Genomic DNA, 14,101 nt, shown 5'->3' with positions numbered 1-14,101 from the left:
TCCCTTAAATTTATAAATTTTAAAAAATACCCCAACAGATGGCATAAAGTAACCTGCTTAGACATTTAGATGAAAATGGCAAAAAGTTACAAATGTGGGGGGTAATATGATACAAAAAAGTCATTTTAGACGAAAATGACAAACATGCCCTGTTACGCCCACATTTTTCGTTCTTACAAAAACAACTTACAAAAGTAATTTATAGACATCAAGTTACCAAACTTTGATACATAATAAAATTCTTAGGAAAATTGGGCATGACCCGTTCGTAAAACGGACATGCCTCCCTGTTTTTAACACATAAAATTAACAACAATCTATGACCCTTTTTGACATTAAACTACCCAAGATAAAGACAACAAGTTTTTTTTTTTTTTTTTTGCAAAATACGACTACTAACAAAGTTGGACAAAATAACAAGTCATGGACCATAAAGACGAACAAAACTAGCGGAAGCATTTGGTATATCATAGCATGGGCCCGTGCTCGCTCCAAATCTCCAAATCGCCTAGAGTGAAGTTTTACCTACATTAACAACCAAATTTTAAAGGTTAGTTGTTACACATATTAAATCATAATTCTTTCGTTTTAGCTCCATCCATACAAGAACTTTCATTCTTTTTACGCATTTGACTACCCAAGTAATTGGGTTTAGCATAAACACTCTCATTGAGAGTTAAGCATACATATTCAACCCGTTTAATTGGGTTTGGCATAAACACTCTCGTTGAGAGTTAAGCATACACTTTCGACCCGTTTAATTGGGTTAATTGCTTTCAACATAATTCTTTCCTTTCCATCCGTATAACGGATTAAACTTCAAGCATTTATCATAGCATTCATGACCACCCGTTTAAAACGGGTAGTAGCTTATTCTTACTCTACTTGTTCAACTAGAACTTGTCGACTTGCATAGCTTATCATACCCTTTGTTAGCATAACCAAATCCACAAGGGATTTGCTATTTCGCATCCACTACAACATAACTTCTAAAACCTTTTTCGAGATAAACTCTTACATCTAACCAATCTTTATCCGTAAAGAAATTGCACGAATTGTGTTATCAAATAATATCATTCAATATCATCGTAATTCTACTAGTAGAGTAAATAAAATTCAAAAGAACTTACCGCGATCTTGAGATACTTATGCCTTCGAGTGACTTGCGCCTTCTTCCTTCTTCGTGCCTATAGGTCATAATCCCATACTTTAGCTTTCAAAAACATTACTTTTACATTCCTTATAGTTCATTATGGTGTCTACTAATCACATACGCCATTATCATAAAGGAGTTACATGGACTTAACAAGTATTCATGTAAAAACCCTAACTAAACTCACTTAGGCATTTCATCGAACACATTGCGTGCGTACCATCTACAAGGCATAGGGTACAAGTATATTATACATAATCTTACTAGTTCATATCAAAATCATGAAATTCAACAAATTTTCACATAACCTTCATCCTAAATCAGATCCTTATAATAATAATCTACAACACCTAACTTCTTATATCATAACCATACTCAATTTAACACATTTAGCATCATCATCTTCATAGCATTACTACTACAAGTGGGTTTTTACCAAAATCTTTCAAATAACCTAAAAATCAACATGATTCTTATCCTAGAAGGTAACCCTAACTCAGATTTCTCACATTTAGGCATAAAATTTCGAGATTGGTTGAACCCCTCATTCTACAAATCATGATTTCAGAAAATTTAACTTACCATCTTAGAAATTGAGGTTAGCTACTCGAGTTTAGGGCATCATGCATCGAATTTTTCCTTTGATTCAAGCTCAATTGCTGGATTTCTTGATGCTAGGGTTTCAACCCTTTTTTTCTTCTCTTCGTTCGTCCAGAACCCACGCACAGAGAGTGTGTGTGGGTTTTTAATCCTTTTTAATTTTAATTAACTTTAATTTTTGACATGTTACAACTTTAGTCCCTCAAGTTTCCTTTACTTATTTAGTTTTAAACTTCACCCCTTTATTATTTTATATCATGGAAATTAAATCCAACTAACTAAGTTAAGTTTTTAAATAAACTTTAACTTATCAAATAACCATTTTTGGGGTGTTACAAATCTACCCCCCTTAAAAGAGGTTTCGTCCCCGAAACCTTTCTCATTCCAACTAGGCCACTTATACTCTTACTTATTCATCTATTCATTCATGATGCTTAATACAATATAAATACATTTGGAATCTTGGCAAAAGTTTCATTCATGCATAAACATATTTGTGTGCATTGTCCCTACGTCCTTAAATTAGATTAAATAAAATACTTTCATAATCTCATATAAATGAGAATCTGATCCAGAGCTCTTATTAGTGTCGTTTTCATTTTATAATGCTAGCTCCTATCATACATCATCACCAGCACTTCGTTCACTGAAATTTATTCCAATGTACACTATTGGTCGTACAAGCTTATGTTTACGGTTTGTTTCTGTCTTCCTAATTAAGCGTAACATATTCCTACATTTACTAATACAAATAAATTGATTTATTTCATTCCACTCACGAATCATGCACGATATAACTCATTATTGTAATCATGGGCAAACCCCATTATCCCATTACTAACGTTATTCTATTTACTTTCTTATTCATATGAGGGCTTATCATATCATTGTACGTATACTATAAACATTTTATGACTTAGTGGTACTAATACAAAGCTAGCCACTTCCTAATTACTTTTTCATACTTAATACGAGTATAAAGCATCATTCTACGGTTACTATCGTCACTTGAACTAATTACAAGTTTTGAGTTTAGCCTCAAATTTAATCATTCGCACCCTTTATTATTAGCTCTTTACATAATCTACTTATGATAACGACTAGGTATGTTGTGTATGAGCACCCTACGAGCGTTTAACCAATTCAGCTCGAACTTTCATTTAAGGCCTTTAGATATTCTTCTTAGTGACATTCATACCTTCTCACGCTGACCATTACAGGTCGATCATTGCATACCATACTTATTCTACCATTCATTTTGTTCATACTTACAATTTAATCTACGGGTTCTTAATCATTACTCAAGATTTAAACATTCTACTAACCTCGCCTTCAATGCATAAGTCGGTTATCCGTGTGCCGGATCGATCCGCTTCTTTATAGGTACCTTCCGTACCAAAATTGGTCCCATTTATTCATGAAGTATGTTTTCACTCGTGGGCATCCTCCTACTAGCTTCATACTATCATTTCACTAAGAATTCCATCATATATATCCATAATTAAGTAATTAGCACATAACCTCTCGTAATTGTATCCTACAGGGTGTTTGTTCGCCTATTTTATCTTTCAAAATTTTCTTACGTACATACTAAACATATCATACATTCCATTTCTTACATACAATCCCTTCTTTTTATTGGTTATTTCTCCAACTTTCGCAGTTTGACCTTTCAAGGTCAGACTAACACCCCCTCACCTATTGTGGTTGCATCGAGGTACACGTTCGTACCATATACTTGCATGATTGCAAGGACTTCATTTATTTCGTTTGACTTTTCAGAAGTCTAATTGTAAATGCATTCTTACATATGGGTATCAGTTATCCTATTCTGACACATCATTCTTTAGTCGAGCCCTAAGCTCTCATAAAAAAAAATATGATCTTTCTATACGCACCTGGTGCGGGTCAAAACCCTTGACTCGTTATTTATACCTTGCGGCGATTAATGCTTTCCAAACTGTGACAATGCATGCCCATACATTATGCTCACCTATAAATAATAAACTTGACAATCCGAACATTAAATACCGGGTTCAAACGGCGATCGCCATTTGACCCGTATAACTTATTTGAGTTTGGTACTTACTTTTTATTCTCACTTGTTCAATCCGTCTTCACTTACGGATTCGAACTTTTAAATTTATTACCTTTCATTCTTACCAGTTTGAATTCGTTTCTCGGATTCTAGCATTTTCATCTGTACTTTTCTTTCTTCTACAATTTGACCATTTAAAATTAATTACACTTAGTACTTATTGTATATAAGTATCGTTGTACGCATTGTACTTAATTTCAATTCGAACATATTTACCAAAATGTCTTTAGCTAACATCCCAACTAATATTCTTTCCATACCTTTCATCAACATTGCCAAGTTTTCATTCCTGCTTTAAAACTTTTCAACCAAAATTTATGACCGATTTATCCTTATAATGAGGTCTTATCGGTTTAACCTTGTGCCAACAATTTCAACGAAACATACCATAACATTTCTAATTTATTTACGCATTTCACTTTGATTTCGAATATGTAAACATATATACACCTTCAGGTAGATAAATTTGAAGTGATTGCAAGATCACTTACCTTTAGTGTTCACATTCATGTTTGCCTCATCGTTTCCTCCTACCCTGTTTGCCATCCATACTTGAATCAACTGATGAGATTTCCATCCTTACATATTATTACATTCGTAACATTATTAGCTTATGTGAGCATATATACGACTATTCATTTTCTTTCTATTCACATGTTAATTGACTTTCGTTAGTCAAATTTCGTATAACGAGACATTTGTTAATAGCTACCTTATTTCAAATCCATAAAACTAATCTATCATCAAGCATAACACGTAAATCACTTAATACCTAATACATTAACTCTTTACTTTAGCATTTGTGTCTGATGACCATTTCATGATATCCCTATGTTGTTGACTTTTAGATAGTCAACTGTCTTGCTTACACACTTCAAACTTTTGAACAGGTAATCATCTAAATATGATAGACCGTAATATTAATATTCTTCATATTTCATGCATACAATTTACGTAATCCTTCAAACAATACACATATATGCATTCACTTTCACGTACTTTCGCGCACTCTCACACGCTAATGGCTAATGCTTCATGATTCTACAAATAGTAGATATCACTCAAGTTAACTGTATAACACAATTCCAAAGTACTCTTTACTAATAAGCTCGTATGATTCACAATTAGCACTTATTCGCCTCTTAATCGTAACAAGGCAAATCACTAATTACACATCAGCATCACACCATTCAAGTACAAGGTACAAGCCTCTAATGCATAATTCTAATCAAAGCATACGTTCATCTGAATTTTCATACAAATTCCATCTAACTCACATTCTTCAAATTATTTTCACCACTAATCTCATCATTCATTTTCATTTATAAATCAATTCAGGTTCCTTCACATATTCAAGTACTTTAGTCTACATTTACTTCCTTCATTATTCATTATCATACATTTCCAACTCCGCTTTATATATTCGTCATTCACTTCGTGCCATTCCATACGTTGCATTCGACTTTTATAAATTTTTACTTTATCGCCAAATACCTACGTAACTTTACATAACTTATTATATCTCCTAATAACTTGACGAGAACATAAAACGGGCATTTCTGAGAAATACGGGAACTTAATTTATAATTCGCAAGCTTTCAATATAACACATACTTCGACCTTTGATTACAACATTTGTAATCATGCATTCCAGTTTACACCATTACATGCCTTTCATTATATCATAATTCGTTAGTCTACATTTACTTAATTTACATTCTTACATTTCAATTTTTTTTTTTTTTTTGATCTTTTAAATTTCATAACTCTTATCTTATCATTCGATTTATCACTTCCGACTCTTACGAATCCATTCTTATTGTAACCACTAAGTGTGATTACATACATCTATTAGGCCTTATATGGACCTTACATAGTCATTAAATAGGCCTTCGGACAACCCGGTAACTCTAAATGTGAAAAACAAAAATTTCCCGTTACCACCAATTTTCTTTTATCCTTTCATGGCTTAATTTGTCCCATAAGGGCTCAACGGGGCCGTGAATCAGGCTTTCGGGAAGTACGTTTGGCTAGAACGTGAAAAACATGAATATTTCGCGGATCGGATTTGCACAACCCGTCGGCGACGGCTAGAGGATCCGTCGGCGACGGGCCTCAGAATGTGGCGTCGGCCACTTATTTCCGTCGGCAGACAGATAGGGCGTCGGCCCTGGGGGGTGGCGTCGGCGACGAACATCCAGCCGTCGGCGACGGCCTGCCGTTTGTTAATCCGCTGCTGCTTCCATTTTTAAGTGTTTTAACTCTTTTTCGGGTCCATTTCCAGCCGTGCGGTCCCTAGAACTTATCATTTTACCCTCCATATTTACCCCTTCGCATACTTAACTTAACTTAACTTTACAAGCACATTACACATACTTGCGTTCACTAAAAACTTAAATTGTTACCTCATTGGCGATCTTGGAGCGAGCACACTTTCGAATGAGCCGTCGGTTTGAGTTCAAGCATCACGTTAAAAGCTCGAATCCCTCAAACCTAGGCTCTGATACCAACTTGTTACGCCCACATTTTTCGTTCTTACAAAAACAACTTACAAAAGTAATTTATAGACATCAAGTTACCAAACTTTGATACATAATAAAATTCTTAGGAAAATTGGGCATGACCCGTTCGTAAAACGGACATGCCTCCCTGTTTTTAACACATAAAACTAACAGCAATCTATGACCCTTTTTGACATTAAACTACCCAAGATAAAGACAACAAGTTTTTTTTTTTGCAAAATACGACTACTAACAAAGTTGGACAAAATAACAAGTCATGGACCATAAAGACGAACAAAACTAGCGGAAGCATTTGGTATATCATAGCATGGGCCCGTGCTCGCTCCAAATCTCCAAATCGCCTAGAGTGAAGTTTTACCTACATTAACAACCAAATTTTAAAGGTTAGTTGTTACACATATTAAATCATAATTCTTTCGTTTTAGCTCCATCCATACAAGAACTTTCATTCTTTTTACGCATTTGACTACCCAAGTAATTGGGTTTAGCATAAACACTCTCATTGAGAGTTAAGCATACATATTCAACCCGTTTAATTGGGTTTGGCATAAACACTCTCGTTGAGAGTTAAGCATACACTTTCGACCCGTTTAATTGGGTTAATTGCTTTCAACATAATTCTTTCCTTTCCATCCGTATAACGGATTAAACTTCAAGCATTTATCATAGCATTCATGACCACCCGTTTAAAACGGGTAGTAGCTTATTCTTACTCTACTTGTTCAACTAGAACTTGTCGACTTGCATAGCTTATCATACCCTTTGTTAGCATAACCAAATCCACAAGGGATTTGCTATTTCGCATCCACTACAACATAACTTCTAAAACCTTTTTCGAGATAAACTCTTACATCTAACCAATCTTTATCCGTAAAGAAATTGCACGAATTGTGTTATCAAATAATATCATTCAATATCATCGTAATTCTACTAGTAGAGTAAATAAAATTCAAAAGAACTTACCGCGATCTTGAGATACTTATGCCTTCGAGTGACTTGCGCCTTCTTCCTTCTTCGTGCCTATAGGTCATAATCCCATACTTTAGCTTTCAAAAACATTACTTTTACATTCCTTATAGTTCATTATGGTGTCTACTAATCACATACGCCATTATCATAAAGGAGTTACATGGACTTAACAAGTATTCATGTAAAAACCCTAACTAAACTCACTTAGGCATTTCATCGAACACATTGCGTGCGTACCATCTACAAGGCATAGGGTACAAGTATATTATACATAATCTTACTAGTTCATATCAAAATCATGAAATTCAACAAATTTTCACATAACCTTCATCCTAAATCAGATCCTTATAATAATAATCTACAACACCTAACTTCTTATATCATAACCATACTCAATTTAACACATTTAGCATCATCATCTTCATAGCATTACTACTACAAGTGGGTTTTTACCAAAATCTTTCAAATAACCTAAAAATCAACATGATTCTTATCCTAGAAGGTAACCCTAACTCAGATTTCTCACATTTAGGCATAAAATTTCGAGATTGGTTGAACCCCTCATTCTACAAATCATGATTTCAGAAAATTTAACTTACCACCTTAGAAATTGAGGTTAGCTACTCGAGTTTAGGGCATCATGCATCGAATTTTTCCTTTGATTCAAGCTCAATTGCTGGATTTCTTGATGCTAGGGTTTCAACCCTTTTTTTCTTCTCTTCGTTCGTCCAGAACCCACGCACAGAGAGTGTGTGTGGGTTTTTAATCCTTTTTAATTTTAATTAACTTTAATTTTTGACATGTTACAACTTTAGTCCCTCAAGTTTCCTTTACTTATTTAGTTTTAAACTTCACCCCTTTATTATTTTATATCATGGAAATTAAATCCAACTAACTAAGTTAAGTTTTTAAATAAACTTTAACTTATCAAATAACCATTTTTGGGGTGTTACATGCCCAAACCTCAGGGACGATTTTGGCAACTAACTCTTCCAAGTATAATATTCTAATGCAAAACATGTTTTCTACTCCAAGTAATTCTCTTGCTATGAACTGTGTCATGTTATTTTGAAGCATGCAAAGTTGTATTATAAAGATTAAATCTTTAGTGTCTTTGGTGTCTATAACACAGTTATATAATACACGAAGAATAAACTAAAGATAACAATGTTATCTATTTTAAATATAGTTAAAAATTGAACTAATCTTTATGAAATATTCTTCTGTGTCTACTATCTAGTATCTTATATTAGATGACTAAGTTAGAACCCCGGGTATTACACGGGTTGATTAAATATATTTTTGTATAATAAAAAAGTTGCATATTTAATTACCCGTGTATAACATGAGTTGAATAAGCACGTGTACTACACAGCTTGAATAAATATAATGTAATCAGTTAACACACACAGTCGTCAAAATACGTTTTTGGTAAAAGAAACTTTGATATGCTATTTACATATTAGAACATTTTATTTGTTTTTTTATTTCTCTGTTATTAGGTTATAAACTTGTGTATTACAAATATTATAACATTTTACTTTGTTGTTTTTTAATTTATTAACAGGTTAAAAACGTATGTGTTACATGTGGTTGGATCAATAAAATATTAAATAGTTATTATTATTTAGTGTAAAAAATAAAAAATAAAAAGCCTCAGGCCCTCAGCCACCGCCATTAGAAACTTTTGAGTATGAAATGAATCTATTCACAATTCAAAGAAACGCAAATTTTGCACCCAAATATACATTCAGTCCATTAAATCCGCTTATTTCTTCTTTCCCAGTTCATGGCCCATTGCTTTGTACCTAAATATTAGTTTTTATTTTTCCCTATTTAATACATGTACTCTCAATCAAGTAATCAAAATTAAAGAGGAAAACAATTACAAAAAATAATATGCACTTTTCAATTTGAAATCACATACAAAACTAACGTGAGGCTATCAACCTGCAAATATGCCTTGTTTGGCATTTAGTCAGCGAAACGCGGGTTGGATCTCTCCTCCGAGTGGACGTTGATAGCTTGGAATGAAAAGGGGCTTGCTCCATGTGAATGGTCCCATAAATTTAAGAGATCCAATTGTGTTTGGACTACATCTCCGGTGAAAACAGAGGCAATTTTGCTTGGGTTTCAGGCAGTTTTACGTTTGCACCACAACTCTGTTCCATTTTGCGAGTCAGTTGATGTCGGTCATTAAACGATAGTGGGACCCTCACATGTTAGGCATGTGATGGAAATAAACTGAGATAATTAACTTGGTTAGTCATAACGGATTAAACCAGCAATAAAAATAAACTTAAAGGATGTTTTTAGCAAGTTTTGAACATTAAGGTTGGAACCTGCAAGTTTGAGAAAATATAAAGGACCTTTTGTGCAGTTTACTCGTAAAATAATAAAATAAAGATAAGTATAAAGATTATATTAGAAGATAAATATAAATATAGAGATATAGTTATAGATAAACGTCGATTTAAAATATGGGATAACTTGATAAATTATTTTAAAACTTGTAATTTTTAAGACGAAAATAAACAAAGATATATAACGGGAAAACTAAAAAATAGATGTCTCTCATATCGACACGTGTCCATCAATTGGTTTCTTTTATTATATGTATAGATTCGAACATTCTTTAATAGTTTCACACCGTAACAAAATATTTGTTTTTATTTCTAACTATTTTCAAATTGTATCATAGTTTCAGGTTTGCTAAATGAGTTATTGAATTAAAGGATGCAGGGGCGGATTTATGTTCAAACACCGGGTTTCCAGAAACCCATTCGGTTTGTAATTTATAGTGAAAACGTATATACAAAATTGAAAAGAAACCCATAAATAAATTATGGGTGAACCCATAACCATAAATGGCTAGTGATCCACTGGTTTGACGTGCATTTTCTAACTGTGACATATCAAGTTCGAATCCTGATTCTGCGCCTTTCTTTTGTTCCTTTATGGCTTTTCTTTTGTTCCTTTTTTAAGGGTGTGAACATTTGTTTGGTGGGGAAATAAAAATTATAATTTATCATCTACTTTAATTTTTTTAGATTTGTTTTGTTGTTTTTGGATCAAGTCTAGCCATTTGGTGGGTTTTTGGATTTTGGATGGGTATGTAGCCCACGGACTCACAAAGTCGAGAGTGTATGCAACATTTTCAAAAGATAAAAACTCGTAAGGCACAAATCTAAGTAGTTTTTTTTATTCGTAAAGACCTTCGTATTTTAGATTATGTGTTTTGTAATTTCTAATAACGATGTTTTTTTCATTATTGCATCGAACTTTTATTATGTGATTAACCTTACTCGATTCGAACCGTTGAACCGCCCGAAATTTTTTATGTCCAGACATATGAAGTTGGAGCATCTAAAAAGTGAACCCAGTGGAAAAAATTCCTGCATCCATCACTGAAAGAATGTCCAAAAAATAAAAAATTAATCAACATATTCTTACATCTTTTCCTGTATTTTTCTAAATTCTACTGACTATACATTGTTATAAAATACTGATCACTTTTTACAACATGAATTATTATCTTTTAACACTACTGAAAAAAATGTCATTGGTGCTCATCTTTCAAGGGCAATATACAGATTTTAAGCTATATTATTATAATAACTACTCTTAACACCCCTCGTGTTGCGGGGCAGGGATGTAAGACTGTGTTACAATGTCGCGGGGCCAGGGCATAAAAGTGTACTAAGTAGCAACTGAACTACAACCAAAACCGGGATAAAACATAAAACAGAAACATGAATTTTTAACACCAAATGGCTTACGTGGCGTAAAACTTATCAAACACCGTGTAAAATAGCAACCGAATGGAATAAAACTAAGGGGCCAAATGTGATCATCAAACACTGTGCTAAGTAGCAACCGAATGATGACCAAATTCAGAAGAAAAAAAAAACGTAAAAACAAAAATGAATAAAAAACTAAACTTGATTAACTTTTTATGACAAAATCATAAAAATAAGAAATGAACTTGTAAAACAAAACATAAAAAAAAAAATGAAGCTAAAAAAACATCAAAACACAAATCACAAAAAGACAAAATTATGCTACTATTTAATGAATTAATAGATATATATCATTTTTCACCTTCTTTTCTCAAGTAATATTCTAATTACAAAATATAATATTTGTCAAAAATCCTAGGCCACTAACATGGGAGATAAAAATCTCTTATCTAACCAAGAGTTTTGCCACATGTTCTATCTTCATTGGAACAAAAGACCCCAAATCTAATCTGCATACTCAAGTTGGCTCGACAGTAACCACAACCACAAGCTCACCTGGCCCACCACCCTTCACCCTCCTCCTTATGTTTCCCTCCTACCATTTTCTAGTTGTGCCACAAACAACCTTCTAATCTCTTGAAGAAAATGGCAACACAAGCATTGGTATCATCATCACTTACCTCCTCAGTGGAGTCTGCTAGACAAATCCTTGGAGCAAGGTCACTTCACACACCTTCAAGAAAGGTTTCTTTTGTTGTCAAAGCTGCTTCCACCCCTCCTGTTAAGGTACACAATTAAATATATGTATATGTATATATACGTATGGGTGTAAATGAGCCAAGCCGTTGGGTGAACCACTCGAGATCAGATCAACTCACTAAAATCTTTATTTGAGCCGAACTTAAACAAACTCGAGCCTATAAAAAAATAAGCTTGTTTAGCTGTTTAATAAACGAGCTGGAGCGTCACTTATTGAGTTTGAGCTAGCTAGCCAGCCTAAACGAGCATACTATTTATATAACTTTTGTTTGATATATTAATTATATATTCATATAATAATAAATATTATTAAATATAAAATTTTGATTAAATAACTAAATAATATATATATATATATATATATATATATATATATATATATATAATTTGTTATAGGATTAGGTTCAAGAGTGAACACTAGTGTGTAGCTTGCGAACTGAGTGAACTAATCCTGGCCATACACGTGTGTAGATCAATGGGCAGGATTTGATGTTGAAATACACTAGTGTTTTTACGATTTGATGATGAGATCCTGGCCATACACTTATGTAGATCGATGGCCAGGATTTGTTCACTCAGTTCGCAAATACATTAGTGTTCACTCTAGAACCCCACCCATATATATAAATAATAATTTAAAATATATAAGAAATAAATAGAAAGATATATAAATTAATTAAATAATTAACAAATATTAAATGAGCCAAGTAGGAGCTGGGCCAAACTCGAGCTTAAAAAACTAGTCATGAACCAAGCTCTCGCTCTCACAAGTAAAACAATCTAAGCTCTAACCTAGTGGGATTGGGCACAGTTCGTTTACAACCCTACATGTACGTATGAATGCAGTATCTTAGTGTGAATTTGATCATTACTTGATGGCTTATCTTATATGTATCAGCAAGGAGCAAACAGACAGCTGTGGTTTGCATCAAAGCAGTCTCTTTCTTACCTTGATGGAAGGTAATTCATTGCTCAATCTCTTCATACCGCTTTATTTCAACGAAATCCAGATTTTTGTAGTAACTACTAGAATTAGAAAGATGATTGTTCTTGTTTAGTATTGTAATCAAACTTTAGTAACACATATATTTTTAAAACCATAGTTAGCGATTTGGCTAAGAGTTTTCATCAACCCAAAAACCGTGCTTGCTTGGTAATATGATCACCAACTAAGTATGAGCTTTGAAGATCAAGATTTAAACTCAAATCTCGAATCCTTTATACTTGGTTCGATTTCACTAAAACACTATATTCAACAGTCTTCCAGGTGACTTCGGATTCGACCCACTTGGTCTTTCAGACCCAGAAGGGACCGGTGGATTCATTGAACCCAAATGGCTAGCTTACGGAGAGGTCATCAACGGACGGTTCGCCATGTTAGGCGCAGCCGGAGCCATAGCACCCGAGATTCTAGGCAAGCTCGGGCTCATCCCAGCGGAAACCGCCCTCCCCTGGTTCAAGACCGGTGTCATCCCCCCAGCAGGCACATACGACTATTGGGCCGACCCATTTACCCTATTTGTCCTAGAAATGGCACTAATGGGCTTTGCAGAACACAGAAGACTCCAAGATTGGTACAACCCAGGGTCAATGGGAAAACAATACTTTTTGGGCTTGGAGAAAGGGTTTTCCGGGTCGGGTGACCCAGCATACCCGGGTGGCCCGTTCTTTAACCCATTAGGGTTTGGTAAAGATGAGAAATCAATGAAGGAATTGAAGCTAAAAGAAATCAAGAATGGTAGATTGGCTATGTTGGCCATTTTGGGCTACTTCATTCAGGGTTTGGTGACTGGGGTTGGGCCTTACCAGAACCTTCTGGACCATTTGGCTGACCCGGTCAACAACAATGTCTTGACCAGCCTTAAGTTCCATTAGAGAGTTTTATCTTTGTTCCATTATATGATGTCATGTGCAGAATTTCTTTGAGATACTATTATTAATTTGTGACAAAATTAATGATATGTTACACTTACGGACCCAAAACTTTGTTACTACTAACTAGGTGCAATATGTAGCACATGTGTTTGTTTGTGGGTGCATTTGGGTTGGGTGTGCATGGATAAGTTTGGGCTAAAACAAACCAAAACCGAAAGTTTGTTTTTTTTGGTTTTAAGAGAACCGATTGGTTTTGTTTTTTATTTGACTTATGGGAGTTATGGGGTTCGGTTTGGTGGTTTGTTTTTAACTTTGGGCTTATAATGTTTGGGTCTGAAAAAAAATTCCAAAATAGCAAATAAGGAATGAAAGTAAGACTTTTTTT

At 34.0% G+C, this 14,101-nt stretch overlaps 1 protein-coding gene and 1 long non-coding RNA gene across 3 annotated transcripts; one reads left to right on the top strand and one right to left on the bottom strand.

Annotated features, from left to right (window-relative positions):
- Nucleotides 1–213: 213 nt before the first annotated feature.
- On the bottom strand, nucleotides 214–8,078 carry LOC110910613. Of its 2 annotated transcripts, XR_002576308.2 has the most exons (5): nucleotides 7,942–8,078; nucleotides 7,337–7,393; nucleotides 4,343–4,429; nucleotides 1,131–1,187; nucleotides 214–525 (listed from the first exon to the last, which is right to left on the bottom strand). It is a non-coding gene; the product is annotated as an uncharacterized LOC110910613 (long non-coding RNA). The 2 variants fall into 2 exon arrangements; XR_002576310.2 differs by lacking the exons at nucleotides 214–525; nucleotides 1,131–1,187; nucleotides 4,343–4,429 and adding an exon at nucleotides 6,427–6,731.
- Nucleotides 8,079–11,568: 3,490 nt separating this feature from the next.
- LOC110912658 (photosystem I chlorophyll a/b-binding protein 3-1, chloroplastic) lies at nucleotides 11,569–13,824 on the top strand. Its single transcript, XM_022157431.2, has 3 exons — nucleotides 11,569–11,868; nucleotides 12,740–12,801; nucleotides 13,101–13,824. Exons 1-3 carry the CDS (start codon nucleotides 11,728–11,730, stop codon nucleotides 13,714–13,716), a joined length of 819 nt encoding a protein of 272 aa, XP_022013123.1. The 5' UTR covers nucleotides 11,569–11,727; the 3' UTR covers nucleotides 13,717–13,824.
- Nucleotides 13,825–14,101: the final 277 nt, after the last annotated feature.

This window comes from Helianthus annuus, chromosome 15 (genome assembly GCF_002127325.2).
Source record: "Helianthus annuus cultivar XRQ/B chromosome 15, HanXRQr2.0-SUNRISE, whole genome shotgun sequence".
In the NCBI taxonomy this organism is placed as follows: domain Eukaryota; kingdom Viridiplantae; phylum Streptophyta; class Magnoliopsida; order Asterales; family Asteraceae; genus Helianthus; species Helianthus annuus.
This window is presented reverse-complemented; position numbering and strand designations above follow the sequence as displayed.

Bases quoted from the DNA above. Each gene is read 5' to 3' on its own strand.
- LOC110912658 (XM_022157431.2), top strand. From the start codon at position 11,728: ATGGCAACACAAGCATTGGTATCATCATCACTTACCTCCTCAGTGGAG. The intron at 11,869-12,739 runs GTACACAATTAA...TATATGTATCAG, and splicing joins CTTCCACCCCTCCTGTTAAG to CAAGGAGCAAACAGACAGCT. The intron at 12,802-13,100 runs GTAATTCATTGC...TATATTCAACAG, and splicing joins CTTTCTTACCTTGATGGAAG to TCTTCCAGGTGACTTCGGAT.